Here is a 20,685-nt window from a genome sequence, read left to right as displayed (position 1 = left end):
CACTATAACACACTATCTTGTTTTACTGGTTAAACAGTATCTTGTTATTGGCTTGAAATGCTGCTTAACATCTCTTTTTTGTATTAGTGTTTATTATGTGTAACTTTACTTCCGAATCTACATGTAATTTAAGTCAATTTCCCTTTCTAGTTATGTGGTTAGCAAAAAAGAACTTTGCGGAAGAACATTTTATAAAAAAGATTTCAATCTTGGGACAAGGTCACCAATTAAATCTTGTTTAAAATAAATAACTTTTTAAAAAGAAAAGTTCTATGGTAAACCATGTAAGACAAAATATACACATTCACATACCACTCTCTTTCTCTTTCTCTCTCTCTGTTTTTCCTTTCCTTCTCATCAGCTTTAGGAGGACTTTTTCTCATTAGGAATCTATTTTCAGGTATAGGAGGGATCTCTTCTGGACGGACAGTAGACTGGGGTTGTGCTTCAAGATTTTCAGCTTCACTCTCACTAGATGCACTTAACAGACAGAAACACACAAAACAAGTTACAGTTGGTTATTATGTCCTTACAGAAGTATCCAATTGTTGGTATTTCTTTCCTTTATATCACTATAATATAAACATCCTGTCCTTACCAAAGATGTGATCGCATGGGAAAAATCTTCTATTCCTCTGACAAACCAACTAACCAATCAAAAAACAAACAAAACAAAACGTTTCGATTATCACACTCTCAAAAAATATTTTCCTACAAAATGGATAAAAAATATGAAACTATGTGAGCAATGCACTCTGACAAATTTAAAATACTTTAAAACATGGGTAAAGAAATTAATTGCATTTGAGGCATAGGCAGATGAAGACAAGTTTTAGTACAAACACAGATTATTTCAAACAAAATGGAAAAGAAAGTAAAATACACTGACATTATCTGCTTTCTACCCTTAAGCTATCATAAGAGCAAAGGGGACTGCTACTGAAAATAGGAAAAACAATTGGTGGTTTTCTGCAATTTTCATAAATCCCATAATCCTCCTATAAAACACACAAATCTGTAACACCAAAGCCATCATTTCATTGAGTACACAAAAAAGTGAACTGATAGGTTTCAAAAGAAAATGAACGTACCCAAAATTTAATCTGTAGACTGTGGAATATCAAAAGTCTTACGCTCCATGCTATATTTCTCACTATTTTAACAGTTTCATATAATTGACTCAAAATCCTAACAGATTTACAAAAAGGAAATCAGAATATAAAGCTAGCATTAGAAAAGTAAAATTAAGACCTCTTCTTGCTTTTCTTTCGCTTCTTCTTTTCTTTCTTGTGTTTTCGGGAATTTTTCCGATGTTTCTTTTTTCTTTTCTTTGATTTCTCTTCAGAAGCACTTTCAGAATCAGAGGAATCAGAAGAGGACTGAGAATCACTTGAGCTATCTGAGTCACTAGATGAGGAGGAGGAAGATGATGATGATTTATGCCTTTTCTTTTCTTCTTTCTTAACTTTAATAAAAACAAAAAGGTTTTGATCAACAATTTTTAGACAAACTTTGTGGAAGGAGATTTAAATTTTCTGCAGATTCTCACTAAGTTCAGTATTTAGCACTTAGATCATCCAGCTATGTGAACTGGAAAGTACAGGAAAGGAGTCAAGACTCAGGATTAGAGTCCAGATCTCCAGAATTCATTGGTCAAAGTTTTATCTATTAATCAAAAGAACTTTAAAAAATAGGTGAGTCTAAAATGCTAAACTAATGTTAACAAACAGCTGAATAAGAAATTTTTTTAAAAGCACAGAATAACAATGAAGAGTCCCATGTTCTAATCTTGTAGTTTTCCACTTTCCCTCTTATTATCAAGATTGGCAGAACTAGTACAGGGAAATAGCAGAAAAACTGCTTTACAGAAACATGGAGAGATAAGAAATGGATTTCATTGGCATGGGCTTATATTTCAATGCCCAAGCAGTCTTCTAATAATTAAGAAATTTAGCTCAAGAGGAGACTCATAACAGAGAGAAGTCAATTGCCCATGATGAATAGAATGTTTTGGGGACTCTACAAAAAGTCATTTTAAATTGAAATTTTCTTTCAGTTAAGGCAGCAGTAACTTTAAAAAGGGTAAAAAATACTCAGAGTTTAAAGGATCAGTCAATTAATACAAATAAGTGAAGCTAGAAGGTGTAACATAACAAGAATTAGAAGAAGATACTACAAATTGGGAGGAGCTTGACCCATCTAAAGGTATATTCATTCAAATCATGGTGGATTTGAGGAGGCTAACCGGGGCCAAAGTTGGACAATATTGATATATAGATGAGAACTACAATAAATTGAGATATATCAGATTATATTAGAAATACATTAGTTCACAGTGATACTCATTAAGTATAAAGCATTTATCCTGCCTTTCTGGTACAAACTGCACCACTGGCTAATGAAATAGATGAAGGGAAATAGCTCTGTCAGAAGCATTCCAGGAATAAATGAAAAAGAAATTATAGTGTTAAAATATCATTGTTTTACAACTTCTTCTGAGGCACTGATAACCCATGGCTGCTGCAAAACACAGAGACAACTTGTCCTGTGTGACTCCTGTTTTCATTAAAAGGAATTTCTTCAAGTCACAACTGCATCTGCTCAACATTACATAACATAGTAAGGACTCAATTAGTAAAATCCAGTATGTTCAATTATAGAAAATGCTACATGACAAATGACCTACCTTTTTTGAGAAATACATTTCAAGGAAACATAAAACAAGATGGTGAGAGAATTTATTAAAAAACAAAACACAACTTACAAGACCAATTTCAATGTCTGAACTTTATTTGGATTGATTCACACAGCAAAACATTAATTAACATTAATGAAACAATTACAATCTGAACACTGTCAGGATTTTTTATATTTAGGAATGTGTATGTGTGTATCATTATGGTATTGTTTTTAAGAATCATCTTTTAGAAATAACATTTATTGATAAAATATTATGCCTGGAATTTGTTTCAAAATAATAGGAAAGGGAAAAGTAGCTAGTGGTGGGTAAAACAAGATTGGCCATAAATAAACTCCTAAAGCTAGGTAAAGAAAAAGTGTTTGTTGTATTATTTTATTCACTTGTGTATAAATTAATGTTCCATAATAAAAAGTCAAGGAAAACAAAATGTATCTTTGGATTATCTGTTGGCTGTTTGGTTACAGAACCTTAGTGAAAGGGTTAACAGCTGATTTGTGACCTTTCCTTTAGCCCCACCTTAGCCTCAGGAACATCTGAAGATTTGATATTTGGCAAATTTATCCTTGCCATATTTTTTTTTTTTTTTTTTTTTTTTTTTGGAGACAGGGTCTTGCTCTGTTGCCCGGGCTAGAGTGCAGGCCATAGCTCACTGCAGTCTTGACCTTCCGGGCTCAAGTGATACTTCTGTCTCAGCCTCCTGAGTAACTGGGAACACAGGTGTATGCCACCATGCCCTGCTAATTTTTTTAATTTTTATTTTTGTAGAGACAAGTTCTCCCCATGTTGCCTAGGCTAGTCTCGAACTCCTGGGCTCAAGGGATCCTCCTGCCTCAACCTCTGTAAGTGTTGGGATTACAGGTGTGGGCTACCATGCCTAGCCTTGTTTATTTATGAAGATGGGGTCTTGCTATGTTGCACAGGCTGGCCTCAAACTCCTGGGCTCAAGTAATCCTCTTTCTCTCAGCCTCCTGAGTAGCTAGGACTACAGGCACATGTGCTGCTGTGCCTGAATCGTCCTTGAAATTTGTAACTGATAATTTATAGGAATATACTAAACCCAAGATACATGAAAATCTGGCTGAAGTTACTTGTACTTGACCAAGGACTTCTGGTTCACTGTGCAGACTGCTTTTCCAGTACTGATGAGATGTTGCTGCACTTGAGAATGGGAATAAGGTATAAAAGCTGAAGAGACCGTAGATGTAATGGCTTCACTGAACTAAGATAATCCTTCCTTACCCAGTTGTGTTTCTAAGGAACATGTACATTATCAAGTGTGAGATGTTTGGGATATACCAAGCTGTGCCTGGAAATCATGAGAGCGCCTCTATGCTGTTGATGTACCAGCCATGCTGTTTCCTGCCCTATATCCTTTCTTAAGGGTAAGTAACCTTAGTGCCTGGTGAAGCTAATTTTGTCTCATGAGCCCAACTGTTAACCTGAATCCAATATCTATGCTGCTGGTGAGACAGAATGGGTATGAAAAAATATATAACCTGAAAAATCTACTTATATATGCTAAACTAATAAACCTGAGGGATATGCAGGGGGAAAATATCAAATTTTAAGGAAATCTAACAAAGAAAATAAATTCATAATGAAATAAAAACATAAAATTGTGCAAGCAAAATAAAAATACTACACTTAAACACAAAATATACTTGTTAAAATATGGTAACTCTTTACCCCACAATTAACAAAGCTTTAATCATCAGTCTGATTTCTATTTATTTTGCACTGAGATTCTCTCCTATGAGAAATACATCACAGTTGATTTACTTTAAAAGCAAGCCCATTTAGTGTTTGAAATTAAAAAAAAAAAAAAAAAAAAAAGCAAGCCCACTGGCTAGGGGCATGGCTTCTCACGCCTGTAATCCCAGCACTTTGGGAGGCTGAGCAGGGAGAATCACTTGAGCCTGGAAGGTCGAGGCTGCAGTGAGCCATGATTGCACCACTGCATTCTAGCCTGGGGAACAGAGTGAGAACCTGTCTCCAAAACAACAACAACAACAAAAAACCATACCACACAACAGCAAGCCCACTTACCAAGTGTATTAAATACATTTCATAAACAATTATTTAATTTACATCTCACTTTTGAAGAAAACATTCTAGTGAAGCAAGATAACATGATAAAATGAAAAGTCCGGGTGCAGTGGCTCATGCCTGTAATCCCATCACTTTGGGAGGCCAAGGCTGGTGGATCAGTTGAGGTCAGGAGTTCGAGACCAGCCTGGCCAACATGGCAAAACTGTCTCTACTAAAAATACAAAAATTAGCCAGGTGTGGTGGTGCACACGCGTAATTTCAGCTACTAGGGAGGCTGAAGTACGAGAATCACTCGAACCCCGAAGGTGGAGATTGCAGTAAGCCAAGACTGAACCACTGCAATCCAGCCTGGGAGACAAAGCGAGACTCCTCCTCAAAGTAAACAAATGAAATGGAAGGCCAGAAAGAGATTTATAACTGTTTTTATAGGAATATAATCTGCCCGAGAATCAGAAAACATTAACTATAAGAGGAAAATAGGCCAGGCATGGTGGTGGCTCACACCTGTAATCCTAGCACTTTGGGACACCAAAGCAGGCAGATCACTTGAAGCCAGGAGTTAGAGACCAGCCTGGCCAACATGGTGAAACCCCGCCTCTACTAGAGATACAAAAGTTAACCAGGTATGGTGATGGGCGCCTGTAGTTCCAGCTACTCGGAAGGCTGAGGCACGAGAATCACTTGAACCTAGGAGGCAGAGGTTGCAGTGAGCCAAGATTGCACCACTGCACTCCAGCCTGGGCAACAGAGACTCCATCCCGATTTAACAAATAAAAAAGCTCTAAGATTAAAAAGTTCAGTGGAGAGTGGTAGCTCACGCCTATAATCCCAGCACTTTGGAAGGCCAAAGCAGGCAGAACACCTAAAGTCAGGAGTTCGAGACCAGCCTGGCCCACATGGTGAACCCCTGTCTCTACTAAAAATATAAAAATTAGCTGAGTATGGTAGAGAGTACCTGTAATCCCAGCTACTCAGGAGGCTGAGGCAGAGAATCTCTTGAACCGGGAGGTGGAGACTGCAGTGAGCTGAGATTGCGTCACTGCACTCCAGCCTGGGACACAGACTGAGACTCCGTCCCAAAAAAATAAAAAATAAAAAGTTCCTCTCTTTTGATATTTGGCAAATTTAATTTACGTTCCTTTTTGTATAAGTCTGCTCAGAAAAAAAAGAGAGAAAATAATTGAGAAAGAGATGGTATTAAAGGACAGAACGGTAAAAAGGCAAAAATTTGGGAGATATCACAGTATCAATATTGATTCTGTAAGACTGTGGCTTGAGTTTCAGAATGTGTTAACCTAAATTTTAAAATATGATTAAGGCATATTGAGAATATGATTGAAACTGTATCCTTCTCAAAGTCACAAGTATTATTTAACTGAACAGTATACCGATATACATAGTCAACGTAATGTCAGAACATGGAGATGAAGAGCCATGGTCCCTGGTACTGATCTGTGGCCTGTTAGGACCAGGTGACACAGCAGAAGGTGAGTGGCAGGCAAGCAAGCCTTACCACTGGAGCTCCACCTCCTGTCAGATCAGTGACAGCATTAGATTTTCAGAGAAGCACAAACCCTATTGTGAACTGTGCATACCAGGGATCTAGGCTGAGCACTCCTTATTAAACGCTTATGCCTGATGATCTGAGGTGGAACAGTTTCATCCTGAAACCATCCCCTAAACCCTGATGAAATAAAGACATTTTCAAAAAACTAGAATAATTTGTCACCACTAGACCTAACCTTAAAAAAAAAAATTGGTTAAAGGAAGTTCTCCAAAGACAAAGGAAATAGCAGGAGGAGGCTTGAACTTCAGAAAGGAAGAACAAAAGAATGGTAAATAATGGGGGGTAAAGGAATCAACAATCGGTTCATATAAAAAGAAACATAAATAACTCTTAAGGAGACACTAACATCACACTCCTCAGAGAAATGCTAATTGAAACTAGCATTTATTAAAAAAAAATCCATTAGGCTGGCAAAGGTGAGAGAGTTTATAATAATATCTAGTTTTATACAGGGTGTAGGGCAACTTATCCTCTTATATTCTGGTAGCAGTGTCTACCAAATTACAAATGCACGACCTCTGTAAACTGGCAATTCCATTTCTAGGAAATTCATTCTGCGTGATCAACATTCACACACACGTGGAATAATGTACAAAATGTGAGAATGGAAACTCATGGAAAGAGATTTTCACAGATTATCCTTTTATACTTTCTAAATTTCGAACCAAATAAATGTATTAAATTTTTAAAATTAGGGTACAAAGTTTCAGTTAAGACAGGAAGAATAAGTTTGTTGAGATCTATTTTCATAGCACGGTGAGAACAGTTAATAATAATGTATTGTACATTTCAAAATTCCTGGGATAATAAATTTCAAATTTCTGACCACAAAAATAGTATTTGAGGTGACAGCTATGTTAAATAGCTTGATTTAATCATTCTGCATTGTATACATGCATCATAACATCACGCTGTATACCATAAATATATACAATAATTTCTCAATTATAATATTTTCAAATTAAAATTTTAAATTCCAAATACGGCAACAGTTGTTTTCAGCTGACTCTTCAAAAAACCTACTTCTGGCTGGGCGCGGTGGCTCATGCCTGTAATCCCAGCACTCTGGGAGGCCGAGGTGGGCGGATCATGAGGTCAGAAGATCGAGACCATCCTGGCTAACATGGTGAAACCCCATCTCTACTAAAAATACAAAAAGAAATTAGCCGGGTGTGGTGGCAGGCGCCTGTAGTCCTAGCTACTTGGGAGGCTGAGGCAGGAGAATCGCGTGAACCAGGGAGGTGGAGCTTGCAGTGAGCCAAGAACGCACCACTGCACTCCAGCCTGGGCAACAGAGCGAGACTCCATCTCAAAAACAAACAAACAAACAAACAAACAAAACCCTACTTCCTAACTACTTACACAAAATTGATTTCAGCGTTTCTTTTACAAGCATGTAAGTACCCTTAAGGTAAAATGAAATAGCACTAAAAGCAAAAACCACAATGCAAGTTAAGAATCATAGTGGATGAAAAGGAATTACAAGGAGTAATTAACACTTTCAACTTGGGCCATTTCTGGTTAATTAGTTTAGATTATGCAGTTTGCTTATTATTAAGTAGAATGATTTCCCAAACTTCTTCACTGACCTTTACTTGGGGGTATGGTGTGATGTAACCTTATCAATTAGTCATTTAACTTACTAGTATAATATTAAGGTTAAAAACCAAATTCCATAGCTCATACCTGTAATCCCAGCACTTTGGGAGGTCGAGTTAGAAGGATCGCTTGAACCAGGAATTTGAGACCCGCCTGGGCAACATAGCGAGACCTTGTCTCCACCAAAAATATAAAAATTAGCCAGGTGTGGCAATGCACACCTGTAGTCCCAGCTATTTGGAAGGCTGAGGTGATGGGATTGACTGAACCCAGGAGTTCGAGGTTGCAGTGAACTATGACTGCACCACTGCACTCCAGCCTGGCAACAGAGCAAGACACTGTCTCAAAAAAACAAAACAAAACCAGAAATAACTCCAGAATATTTTATTTGTAAAAACATAAGGGAAGAAAATGCTGCTTTGTTTTTTATTTGAGACCCACAGATTTTACACCAATAAATTTCACTTGAAATCTTGAAAATGAAGGAAATTCTGAAGTCACCATCAAAATAAGATTTGAAATAAAGAACAGAAGTATTCCTAAAATGGTCTTTAGACAATTTCATTTCACATTATGGGTCGCATCTCCTAAACTGTTTCTAAGTTTAGTATCTCACTATTTTCCAATAAAAGTGCCAAAATTACCTTCAGAATAAGAACATCGAAATGGGACCCTGTCACCACAGAAATGAATCTCTAGCGTTCCTCTTCACTTGTCTCCTGAGTACAAGATTCACCAGTTGCTTCCTCTATTGTGCTATTTGTTCTGTATTGCCAGGCAATCTGCCTCCTGCCATTTCTTCTTACACAACTACTTACCGCCATGTTGCCACAACTCTGTTCTTGTGTTTCTGTGTACTATGTAACATAGCAATCCTCTCATCTCTTAGTTTCATTATTGGTACGCTAAGCTTGTGGGAGTTATGTATATCCTACTTCTCAAGGTCATTGCCAAGATCTGATTTTTCACACAAAAAACTTGCAACCTCCGGCATAAATGGGTTAACAACTGCAGTGAACTCTGAAGAGAACAGCATGATCTGAGGTCACGTGAGCTCCTGAAAAACTAGGAAATATCTTAATCAAGGTACTGGTCTGTGTTCTATCCTCCACTCTGACTTCTGACAGCCCTTTGCTGAGCCTCTACAGGGGATGCAGCTTTTATTAGCTTCCAGTGTTCCATCTCTGCATCTGCTGGAAGGTTTTTCTCCTTGACTTTGAATTTTCTCTGGCACACTCAAATAGTCACAAAAAGAAGGATCTCCAATCTCAAAATTGCAAAGAGAGAAAGGCCCAGGAAGATTGATTGCCCAGACTCACCAAGACCATATATAGATGGACCAAGACTGTCAGATTTCTTCAGAAGTCTTTTTGTTTTCTTTCAGGAAGTTAAAAAAACAGGTGTAAATCTCTCACACAAGGTTTTAAATATAATGATGATAAATATCACAGTGTTACAACGCTTTTTGACTGTTCCCAATTAAGTATTTTAAGGAGGCCATCAAACTTACTAAGTGGATGTAAGACACAGCTCTGCTTATATATAAGATGCATGACAAAATCCACTCTGACCAATGTTCTGAATGGTAACTGAAGGATTATGGAATAACAGGGGCCCAAGTGTGTGTTTTCAAACTAAAGATCTTTTCCTCTTTTCACAGTGTGGTGATCCAGAACAGAGTAGCCATTGGAAGTATGGCTCAAAACAAATCTGACCTTTTAGAAACTCCTGGGCAGATACATATTAATAAAGGGCCAAATCTCAGATTGCTGAAACTGATAAGGGCAAGGTATGCTAGGTTAGCATGAGTTTGAGGGACATACAGTTGGATGTTACATCAACTTTTGGCACAACTTCCTGGCCCCAATGGCATGGGCAAAACCATCATTTATTTCTTCAGATGACAATACATTATAAAGATGTAAGTAATATATAAAGAGCTACATTCATTTACTTCCTCCTTTAGGCAAATATTCAAGTACTGCCCTTTTAGTACCAAAAGAATCTTTACAACAAATTTATTAGAGAGTCTATGATTACTATTTATGGTTTAAAATGCAAACTTTTTTTTTTGTATTTTTAGTACAGACAGGGTTTCACCATGTTGGCCAGGCTGGTCTCGACCTCCTGACTTCAAGTGATCCGTCCCACCTCGGCCTCCCAAGGTGTTGGGATTACAGGCGTAAGCCAGCGCCTGGCCAAAAACTCTTTTATTACCTCAATCTCTTTCTGAATATATAAACCACGCAGCATCCTTAACTTTATTTATTTATATATTTTTTAGAGATGGGGCCTTGTTATGTCACCCAGGCTACAGCTTCGAACTCCTGGGCTCAAGTGATCCTCCTGCCTGAGTCTCCCAAGTAGCAGGGACTACAGATGGTTAATTTAAAAAAAAAAAAAATTTTTTTTTTTTTTTTGGTAGAGAAGAGTCCCACAATGTTGCCCAGGCTGGTCTGAAACTCCTGGGCTCAATCGATCCTCCTGCTTCAGTCTCACAAAGTGCTGGGATTACAGGTGTCAGCCACCGTGCCTGGCCACTTAACTTTTATAAGCGAGGCAACAGATCCTAACACAAGTGTCCTAAAAGACTAAAATATTAAAAAAAAAAAAAAAAAAAAATTAGTTGTCAAGTAGAGAATAAATGATGAGATTTTCTAGATGACTTGGGAATAATAATGCCTTAACCTAAAATACTCCTACTGTATTAGAAACACTCTAAAGTTTAAACATCAGTACGTTAAGGGTTTAGAGTAACAAACATCAGTCCAGATTTTTTTTTTTTTTAGTATTTTTTAATGTAATTAATTGCACTTGTAGAATACTACTCAAAGATTCTCAACATCTTGTTTTTTACTGAATCTTCAAGAAAAAAGGCATACATTACACCTGTTGTTTGTAAATAAGGATAGCCAGTCTCATATACATCAAGAAATCCCATGAGCTGAAGCATACAACTGCAATAATTTATTGCAATAATTTACCTGCAAATATTTATTTGACATCACATGGAAGAAAATAAAATTAGCAGACTCAAAATGGAATGCAGACAAAAAAAATTTTTTTAAATAATCATTTTGCCTTCTCTATGCCCATCTCGGGTGTTTTAAAATTAAAACAAAACAAAATGTACCTGTTTCTAAATATTATAGAGGAAATCAGTGTACCTAAAAGGTGAGATGAGAATGATTTACTTAGGGCAATTCTTAAGAAATTTTAAGGACATTTAAACTTTAATGAGTCAGTAACATATAACAGAAAAAGCTCTAATTCTCGAACTTGGGTTTGAGGTCTCTTTTCCTGACACAGTAAAGAACTCAATCTTCTTGACTATCTTTGTCTGTAAAATAGGGATATGTAATACTACAGAGTTACTGTGAGAATCAGAAAGCATTATAGATGACTCTCACATGTGCTAACTCTAAGAAACTAATTACTGATATTATTATTCCCTAGATTAGTAAGAACAGAGTCAGTTTAAGGTTTTACTGCTTTCTATACAGGTTTGAAGGTAATCTCACTCCATTATTTTTAGAATGTCAAGCCCATTACCTGTAATAAAATAGTATCAGCCACATATTTCAAATATAAAGACTTAAAATATTTAAAGTTCTTACCATTTCAGACAATATATCAAATTAGTCATGTTAGCATCAAATGGTCTGGTCTAAATAAAAGAAGTTTCTCAAACATGTAGGATGCTTCTGAATCTAAGTAGTGCTTAAAGAAAAAATAATTTATTCCCTTAAAGTTTCCTAATCTATCTTCCTCTCTTGAATTGCCACCTAGCCCCAGAGTCTCTCCCTCTAGAGTATTTATTTACTAGGTTATTTAGACAACTACAGTTAAAAAACAAACAAAAAACAACAACAAAAAAACCTCAGTGGAAGCAAAAGGGCAAATTATTGCAAATTAATAATCAGAAAAAGTTAACTGACTTCATGGTAAATGAAGAAAATGAGAAGTAGGATAAAACAGTTAAAAAAACAAAATTGCCAAGAATACACAATGGGGAAAGGACAGTCTCTTCAATAAACAGTGTCGGAACAACTAGATATCCACATGTAAAAAAAGTAAAATCAGACCCTTATAATGCATATAAAAATCAACTAAAAATGGTTTAATGACTTAAACATAAGACTTGCAACTGTAAAACCACTAAAAGAAAACACATGGAAAAAGCTCCATGACATTGGTTTGGGCAATGATTTTTCTGGATATGACCCCAAAACCACAGGCAACAAAAAGCAAAAATAGACAAATGGGATTACATCAAACTAACAGGGTTCCGCACAGCCAAAGAAACAATCAACAGAGTGAAGATACAACCTCTGGAATGGGAGAAAATATCTGCAAACCATACATCTGACAATGGGTTAATATCCAAAATATATAAGGAATGCAAACAACTCATCAGCAAGAAAACCTGATTTAAAAATGGGAAAAGAACCTGAAGAGATATTTCTCAAACGAAGACATACAAATGGCCAACAGGTATATGGCAAAAATGCTCAATGTCACTATACATCAAAGGAATGCAAATTAAAACTACATTGAGATGGCACTTCACACCTGTTACAATGGCTATTATAAAAAAAAGAAAAAGAAAACAAGAGAGAGGATGTGAAGAAAAGGACACTCTTGTAAACTGTTGGTGGGAATGTAAACCAGTACAGCCATTATTAGAAAACCAAATGAAGTCTCCTCAAAAAATAAAAAAATAGAAAGAGGGCATTACATAATGGTAAAGGGATCAATGCAATAAGAAGAGCTAACTATCCTAAATATATATGCACCAATACAGGAGCACCCAGATTCATCAAGCAAGTTCTTAGAGACCTACAAAGAGACTTAGACTCCCACACAATAATAGTGGGAGACTTTAACACCCCACTGTCAATATTAGACAGATCAACGAGACAGAAAATTAACAAGGATATTCAGGACTTCAACTCAGCTCTGGTCCAAGTGGACCCAATAGACATTTACAGAACTCTCCACCCCAAATCAACAGAATATACATTCTTCTCAGCACCACATTGCACTTATTCTAAAATTGACCACATAATTGGAAGTAAAACACTCCTCAGCAAGTGCAAAAGAAGGGAAATCCTAATAGTCAGTCTCTCAGACCACAGTGCAATCAAACTGGAACTCAAGATTAAGAAACTCACTCAAAACCACACAATTACATGGAAATCGAACAACCTGCTCCTAAATGACTACTGGGTAAATAACGAAATTATTATATAAGTTCTTTCAAACCAATGAGAACAAAGACACAACATACCAGAATCTCTGGGACACAGCTAAAGTAGTGTTTCGAGGGAAATTTATAGCACTAAATGCCCACAAGAGAAAGCAGGGAAGATCTAAAATTGACACCCTAACATCACAATTAAAAGAACTAGAGAAGCAAGAGCAAACAAACTTCAAAAGCTAGCAGAAGCTAGCAGAAGACGAGAAATACCTAAGATCAGAACAGAACCGAAGGAAATAAGAGAAACAAAAAACCCCTCAAAAAAAAAAAAAAAAAATCAATGAATCCAGGAGCTGGTTTTTTGAAAAGATTAACAAAATAGATTCTGGCTAGATGTCTGCTAGCCAGATGAAGAAAAGAGAAAAGAATCAAATAGACACAATAAAAAATGATAAAGGGGAGATCACCACTGATCCCACAGAAATACAGACTACCATCAGAGAATACTATAAACACCTCTACACAAATACACTAGAAAATCTAGAAGAAATGGATAAATTCCTAGACACACACACCCTCCAAGACTAAACCAGGAAGAAGTCAAATCCCTGAATAGACCAATAACGAGTGCTGAAATTGAGGCAGTAATTAATAGACTACCAACCAAAAAAAGCCCAGGACCAGATGGATTTACAGCCGAATTCTACCAGAGGTACAAAGAGGAGCTGGTACCATTCCTTCTGAAACTATTCCAAACAAAAGAAAAAGGGGGACTCCTCCCTAACTCATTTTATGAGGCCAGCATCATCCTGATACCAAAGCCTGGCAGAGACACAACAAAAAAAGAAAATTTCAGGCCAATATCCCTGATGAACATCGATGGGAAAATCCTCAATAAAATACTGGCAAATAGAATCCAGCAGCACATCAGAAAGCTTATCTACCACGATTAAGTCGGCTTCACCTCTGGGATGCAAGAATGGTTCAACATACATAAATCAATAAACATAATCTATCACATAAACAGAACCAGTGACCAAAACCACATGATTATCTCAATAGATGCGGAAAAGGCCTTCGATAAAATTCAACAGCTCTTCATGCTAAAAACTCTCAATAAACTAGGTATTGAGGAAACACATCTCAAAATAATAAGAACTATTTATGACAAACCCACAGCTAATACATACTGAATGGACAAAAGCTGGAAGCGTTCCCTTTGAAAAGTGGCACAAGACAAGGATGCCCTCTCTCACCTCTTCTATTCAACGTAGTATTGAAAGTTCTGGCCAGGGCAATCAGGCAAGAGAAAGAAATAAAGGGTATTCACATAGGAAGAGAGAAAGTCAAATTTTCTCTGTTTGCAGATGACATGATTGTATATTTAGAAAACCCCATCGTCTCAGCCCAAAATCTCCTTAAGCTGATAAGCAACTTCAGCAAAGTCTCCGGATACAAAATCAACGTGCAAAAATCACAAGCATTCCTATACACCAATAACAGACAGAGAGTCAAATCATGAGTGAACTCCCATTCTCAATTGCTACAAAGAGAATAAAATACCTAGGAACACAACTTACATGGGATGTGAAGGACCTCTTCAAGGAGAACTACAAACCACTGCTCAAGGAAATAAGAGAGGACACAAATGGAAAAACGTTCCATGCTCATGGATAGGAAGAATCAATATCGTAAAAATGGCCATACTGCCCAAAGTAATTTATAGATTCAATGCTATCTCCATCAAGCTACAATTGACTTTCTTCACAGAATCAGAAAAAAACTGCTTTAAATTTCATATGGAATCAAAAAAGAGCCTGTATAGCCAAGACAATCCTAAGGAAAAGGAACAAAGTTGGAGGCATCACGCTACCTGACTTCAAACTATACTACAAGGCTACAGTAACCAAAACAGCATGGTACTGGTACCAAAATGGATATATAGACCAATGGAACAGAACAGAGGCCTCAGAAATAACGCCACACATCTACAACCATCTGATCTTTGACAAAAACAAGAAATAGGGAAAGGATTCCTATTTAGTAAATGGTGTTGGGAAAACTGGCTAGACATATGCAGAAAACTGAAACTGGACCCCTTCCTTATACCTTATACAAAAATTAATACAAAAATTAACTCAAGAGATAGATTAAAGACTTAAACATAAGACCTAAAACCATAAAAACCCTAGAAGAAAACCTAGGCAATACCATTCAGGACATAGGCATCAAAGACTTCATCACTAAAACACCAAAAACAATGGCAACAAAAGCCAAAATTGACAAATGGGATTTAATTAAACTAAAGAGCTTCTGCACAGCAAAAGAAACTATCATCAGAGTGAACAGGCAACCTATAGAATGGGAGAACATTTTTGCTATCTATCCATCTGACAAAGGGCTAATATCCAGAATCCACAAAGAACTTAAACAAATTTACAAGAGAAAAACAAACCACCCCATCAAAAAGTGGGCAAAGGATACGAACAGACACTTCTCAAAAGAAGACATTTATGTGGCCAACAAACATGAAAAGAAAAAAGCTCATCATCACTGGTCATTAGAGAAAAGCAAATCAAAACCACAATGAGATACCATCTCACGCCAGTTAGAATGGCGATTAAAAAGTCAGGAAACAACAGATGCTGGAGAGGATGTGGAGAAATAGGAACACTGTTATACTGTTGGTGGGAGTGTAAATTAGTTCAACCATTGTGGAAGACAGTGTGGCGATGCCTCAAGGATCTAGAACCAGAAATACCATTTGGCACAGCAATCCCATTACTAGGTATATACCCAAAAGATTATAAATCATTCTTCTATAAAGACACATGCACACATATGTTTACTGCAGCACTATTCAAAATAGCAAAGACTTGGAACCAACCCATATGCCCATCAATGATAGACAGGATAAAGAAAATGTGGCACATATACACCATGGAATACTATGCAGCCATAAAAAAGGATGAGTTCATGTCCTTTTCGGGGACATGGATTAAGCTGGAAACCATCATTCTCAGCAAACTAACACAGGAACAGAAAACCAAACACTGCATGTTCTCACTCAAAAGTGGAAGTTGAACAATGAGAACACATGTACACACAGAGAGGAACATCACACACCGGGGTCTGTCTGCAGGTGGGGGGATCTAGGGGAGGGATAGCATTAGGAGAAATACCTAATGTAGATGACGGGCTGATGGGTTCGGCAAATCACCATGGCACGTACATACCTATGTAATAAACCGGCATGTTCTGCACATGTATCTCAGAACTTAAAGTATAATAATAAAAATAAAATTAAAAATAGAACTTCCGTATGATCCAGAAATCCCACTACTGGGTATATATCCAAAGGAAATGAGTTAAGTGTGTTGAGGAGATACCTGCACTCTCATGTTCACTGCTGCATTATTCACAATAGCTAAGATACTGAATCGACCTGTTTCCACCAATAGATGAACGGATTTTTTAAAAATGTGGCTTATATACACAATGGAATACTATTCAGCCTGTCATCTGGAGCAACATGGATGAACCCAGAGGAAGTTATGTTATATGAAATAAGCCAGGCACAAAAGGACAAATACCATATGATCTCACTTACATATGGAATCTAAAAACGTTGAAGTCACAGAAGTAGAGAGAAGAATGGTGGTTCCCATGGGATTAGAGAAGGAAATGTGTTGGACAAATGTTGGTAAAGGATATAAAATTTCAGTTAGCTCAGAGGAATGAGTTCAAGAATTCTACTGTAAAACATGATGACTATAGCTAGTAACAACGTACTGTATTCTTGAAAATCCCTGGCCAGGTGCAGTGGCTAACATCTGTAATCCCAGCACTTTGGGAGGCCGAGGCAGGCGAATCACAAGGTCAGGAGTTCGAGACCAGCCTGGCCAATATGGTGAAACCCCGTCTCCACCAAAAATACAAAAGTTAGCTGGGTGTGGTGGTGGGCGCTTGTAGTCCCAGCTACTTGGGAGGCTAAGGCAGGAGAATTGCTTCAGCCCGGGAGATGGAGGTTGCAGTGAGCCAAGATCATGGCATTGCACTCCAGCCTGGGTGACAGAGTGAGACTCTGTCTCAAAACAAACAAACAAACAAACAAACAAAACCACTAAGATTTTAAGCATTCTTCTCACCACAAAAAGGGGTAATTATGTGAGGCAATAAATGTTACTTAGCTCAATTTAGCCATTCCACAACATATACGTACTTCAAAACATCATATTGTTCACAGTAAGTATACACAAGTTTTGTCAACTTAAAAAAGTAAAAAATAAAAGCACAGAAATACATTTTTAAAACAAAAACCTCATTTTTCTATCAGCTTGAGTATGAATTTCATGTCAACTATTTACAGTGTCTCTGCTTATTTTGTATGTGTAAGTATTCTCAGAAATATGTACTTCATTTTTACCTTTAGATTTGGGAATCAGCTCTCCACAACTGAGTATCCGTACCTCCGCAAACGGTTTGCTAGCTGCATCTGTTTTCTGGTTTTCAATCTCTCTTACAACTTCTTGACCAGAGATTACTTGTCCAAAAACAACATGATGCCTAAAGTGTCAAGTAAAAAATTATTAAATAAAAGCTTCTTATTTCAAGGTTAATTTAAAACAGGTTGTAAAATAAATAAAATAATCTTTACCCATCTAAATGAGGAGTTGGTTTCGTTGTTCTTTTGGAAGTCATCAGATAGAAGAATAAAAACAAAGTCAGAGAAAAACAAAGTTAGCATCTCTAAAAAGAAAAAGAAAATAACTGTATTGGAAACAGTTGAAAACAAAGACATCAACTGCTATCTTAATATAATCATATTACCTCAATCTTAAGTAGAACAGAAGGCAAAATGCTTTCCACATAATGTATTTATCAAACTTGTTCTAATTATAAAAGCAATACCTACTTACTGCTGAAAACTTTTATGTAACTAAAATAGACATTTCGGTGTTATTTCTATCCATTCATGTTTCTTGCACTTGAGTTCTTACTGAATAGTCATAATTGTATAATGTTCTACATGTAGACATATCAAAATTTATGAAACAATTCCACCAGTGTTTGAGTTTAACAATAATGCTTTTCAATCTTAACATTTTAAACAGTTAAGCATGGGCTATATTCTTATGGTCCTCAGACATATACTGTTGGACTTGAACAGAAATGGTTCATATCATGTTTACAAGTTTTTTTTGTTTTTATTTTTTTGATTTAGAGACAGGGTCTCACGCTGTTGTCCAGGCTGCAGTGCACTGGCACAACCTTGGTTCACTGCATCCTCAACATTCTGGGCTCAAGCTATCCTCCTGCCTCAGCATCCCGAGTAGCTGGGACTATAGGTGCATGCCAGCATGCCTGGCTAATTTTTGTATTTTTTGTAGAGACAGGTCTCACTATGTTGCCCAGGCTGGTCTCAAACCTGGGTTCAAGCGATCCTCCCACTTTGACCTTTCAAAGTGCTGGGATTACAAGTATGAGTTACTGCCCCGCTGAGAGTTTACAAGTTTTTTAATTAGCTGCAAGAGATCTGGATTAGGAGTTGGGAAAAAAATTAAAATAAGCATTTTTTGGCAAATAAAATTATTTTTTAAAAATCCCTCCCCCCACCATCAACCTTAAAGCTATGTAGGTAAAAAGGTTGCTACTTGAATACATACTAAAAACACTGGTATGAAAATTAAAGATTAGCATTTTATAAGATTTTTTATTTTTAAAAAACCTTATCAAAAAGCTATTAGAAATTTGAAAAAAGGAGCATAATTTATGCTAATCTTTGGTGAAAGCATGTACAATACTACCGAAAAAATTATAACATATAGCTGAATTTTTAGGTTTACCTAATTATAAAATTAATGACCTGCTATTGTTTCCTCATTGTAACACTATGCTCACTTCAACTCACTAAAATCACCTAGAAATGTAAAAACCTACGTGTACACTATGTGTATTCATATAACATGTTACAGTCATAATGCATATATACGATTTGCCTTCAGATATAGTTGATCCTCACTTCACTGATAACTTTATTTGCAAGTCTGCCTGCTCACTAAAACTTATTTGTAATCCCAAAATTAAAAAATTACAGCTTGTGGTGCTTTCATGGTAATTTACAGATATACACAGTGTGGCAAATAAGTGTGCTGGGCAAGGATGTGGAAAAATAATAACTCCTGTACATTGCTAATGGGAATGTAGAATGGTGCAACCACTATGGAAAACAGTATGGAAGTTCCTCAAACAGCTAAACAGAGTATTACCATATAACCCACCAATTCACTCCTAGGTATATATTCAAAAGAACTAAAAAAAGAAACTCAAATGCCAATGCTTACTGCAGCAGTATTCACAATAGCCAAAATGTGAAAACAAGTCAAATGTCCACTAACAGATGAATCAAAAAATGTGGTATATACATATAGTGGAATATCACACAGCCATAAAAAAAAATGGACTTCATGCAGGGTGCAGTGGCTCATGCCTGTAATCCCAGCACTTTGGGAGGCCAAGGCGGGCAGATCACGGGGTCAGGAGATCGAGACCATCCTGGCTAACACGGTGAAACCCTGTCTCTACTAAAAATACAAAAATTAGCCAGGCATGGTGACGGGCGCCTGTAGTCTCAGCTACTCGGGAGGCTGAGGCAGGAGAATGGCGTGAACCCGGGAGGTGGAGCTTGCAGTGAACCGAGATTCCGCCACTGCACTCCAGGCTGGGCAACAGAGCAAGACTGTCTCAAAAAAAAAAATAAATAAATAAATAAATAAATAAAAATGGAGTTCTGATACATGTTACAATATAAATAAACCTTGGAAACATTTTTAAGTGAAACAAGCCAGATACAAAAGGACAAAAATTGTGGGATTCCACTTAAATAAAATATCCTGAACAGGCAAATTCATAGAGGTTACCAGGGACTGGGGGAAAGGGGAAATGGTGCAGAGTCTCTGCAACAATGAAACAATTCTGGAAATAGTGGTGATGGTTGTACAACACTGTGAATACACGATTCACTAGGCTCAGCGGCTCACACCTATAATCCCAGCACTTTGGAAGGCTGAGGCGGTAGGATCACTTGAGCCTGAGTTTGAGGCCGCAGTGAGCTATGATTGTGCCACTGCACTCTAGCTTGGGCAACAGAGCAAGACTCTGTCTCAAATAAATAAATAAATAAATAAATAGCTATAAACAAGACTGAATTATACACTTACAAATGGTTAAAACGGCAAATCTTCTATATGTTATAGTACAAAAAAAAATTTTTTAAGACTGAAGCTCTCTAAAAATTGAAGTTACTTCCTTTAAAAAACAGAACACAGAAGAAGGGTTACCTATGAAATAGGAAGATATAAGGAGTAACAAACATTTAGAGGGAAGATTCTGAGAATATATATATATATGAAGGATTATATGAACTTAACATAGGAGTTTTGGTTAGCACAGGAAAGATTTTATTTAAAAGAGGAAAATAAATTATAATACTCTGTTGAGAATGTGGTGAAATTAGCATTTACATACTACTGGTGCTACAGTAAACTATCCTTTCCTTTTGAAAATCAA

At 36.8% G+C, this 20,685-nt stretch overlaps 1 protein-coding gene across 35 annotated transcripts in view; it reads right to left on the bottom strand.

Annotated features, from left to right (window-relative positions):
* Positions 1–20,685, bottom strand: part of PPIG (peptidylprolyl isomerase G) — a 53,374-nt gene that overhangs the window by 5,514 nt on the left and 27,175 nt on the right. For all 35 annotated transcript variants that reach the window (XM_054476944.2, XM_054476954.2, XM_054476949.2 and 32 more), the window contains 4 exons: positions 17,774–17,803; positions 17,543–17,682; positions 1,252–1,465; positions 313–480 (listed from right to left, as the gene is read on the bottom strand). In XM_054476944.2, the coding sequence (XP_054332919.1) occupies positions 313–480; positions 1,252–1,465; positions 17,543–17,682; positions 17,774–17,803 (552 nt within the window). The remainder of the gene's footprint in view (positions 1–312; positions 481–1,251; positions 1,466–17,542; positions 17,683–17,773; positions 17,804–20,685) is intronic.

The sequence above is a fragment of the Pongo pygmaeus genome, chromosome 11 (assembly GCF_028885625.2).
Source record: "Pongo pygmaeus isolate AG05252 chromosome 11, NHGRI_mPonPyg2-v2.0_pri, whole genome shotgun sequence".
NCBI classification, from domain to species: domain Eukaryota; kingdom Metazoa; phylum Chordata; class Mammalia; order Primates; family Hominidae; genus Pongo; species Pongo pygmaeus.
This window is presented reverse-complemented; position numbering and strand designations above follow the sequence as displayed.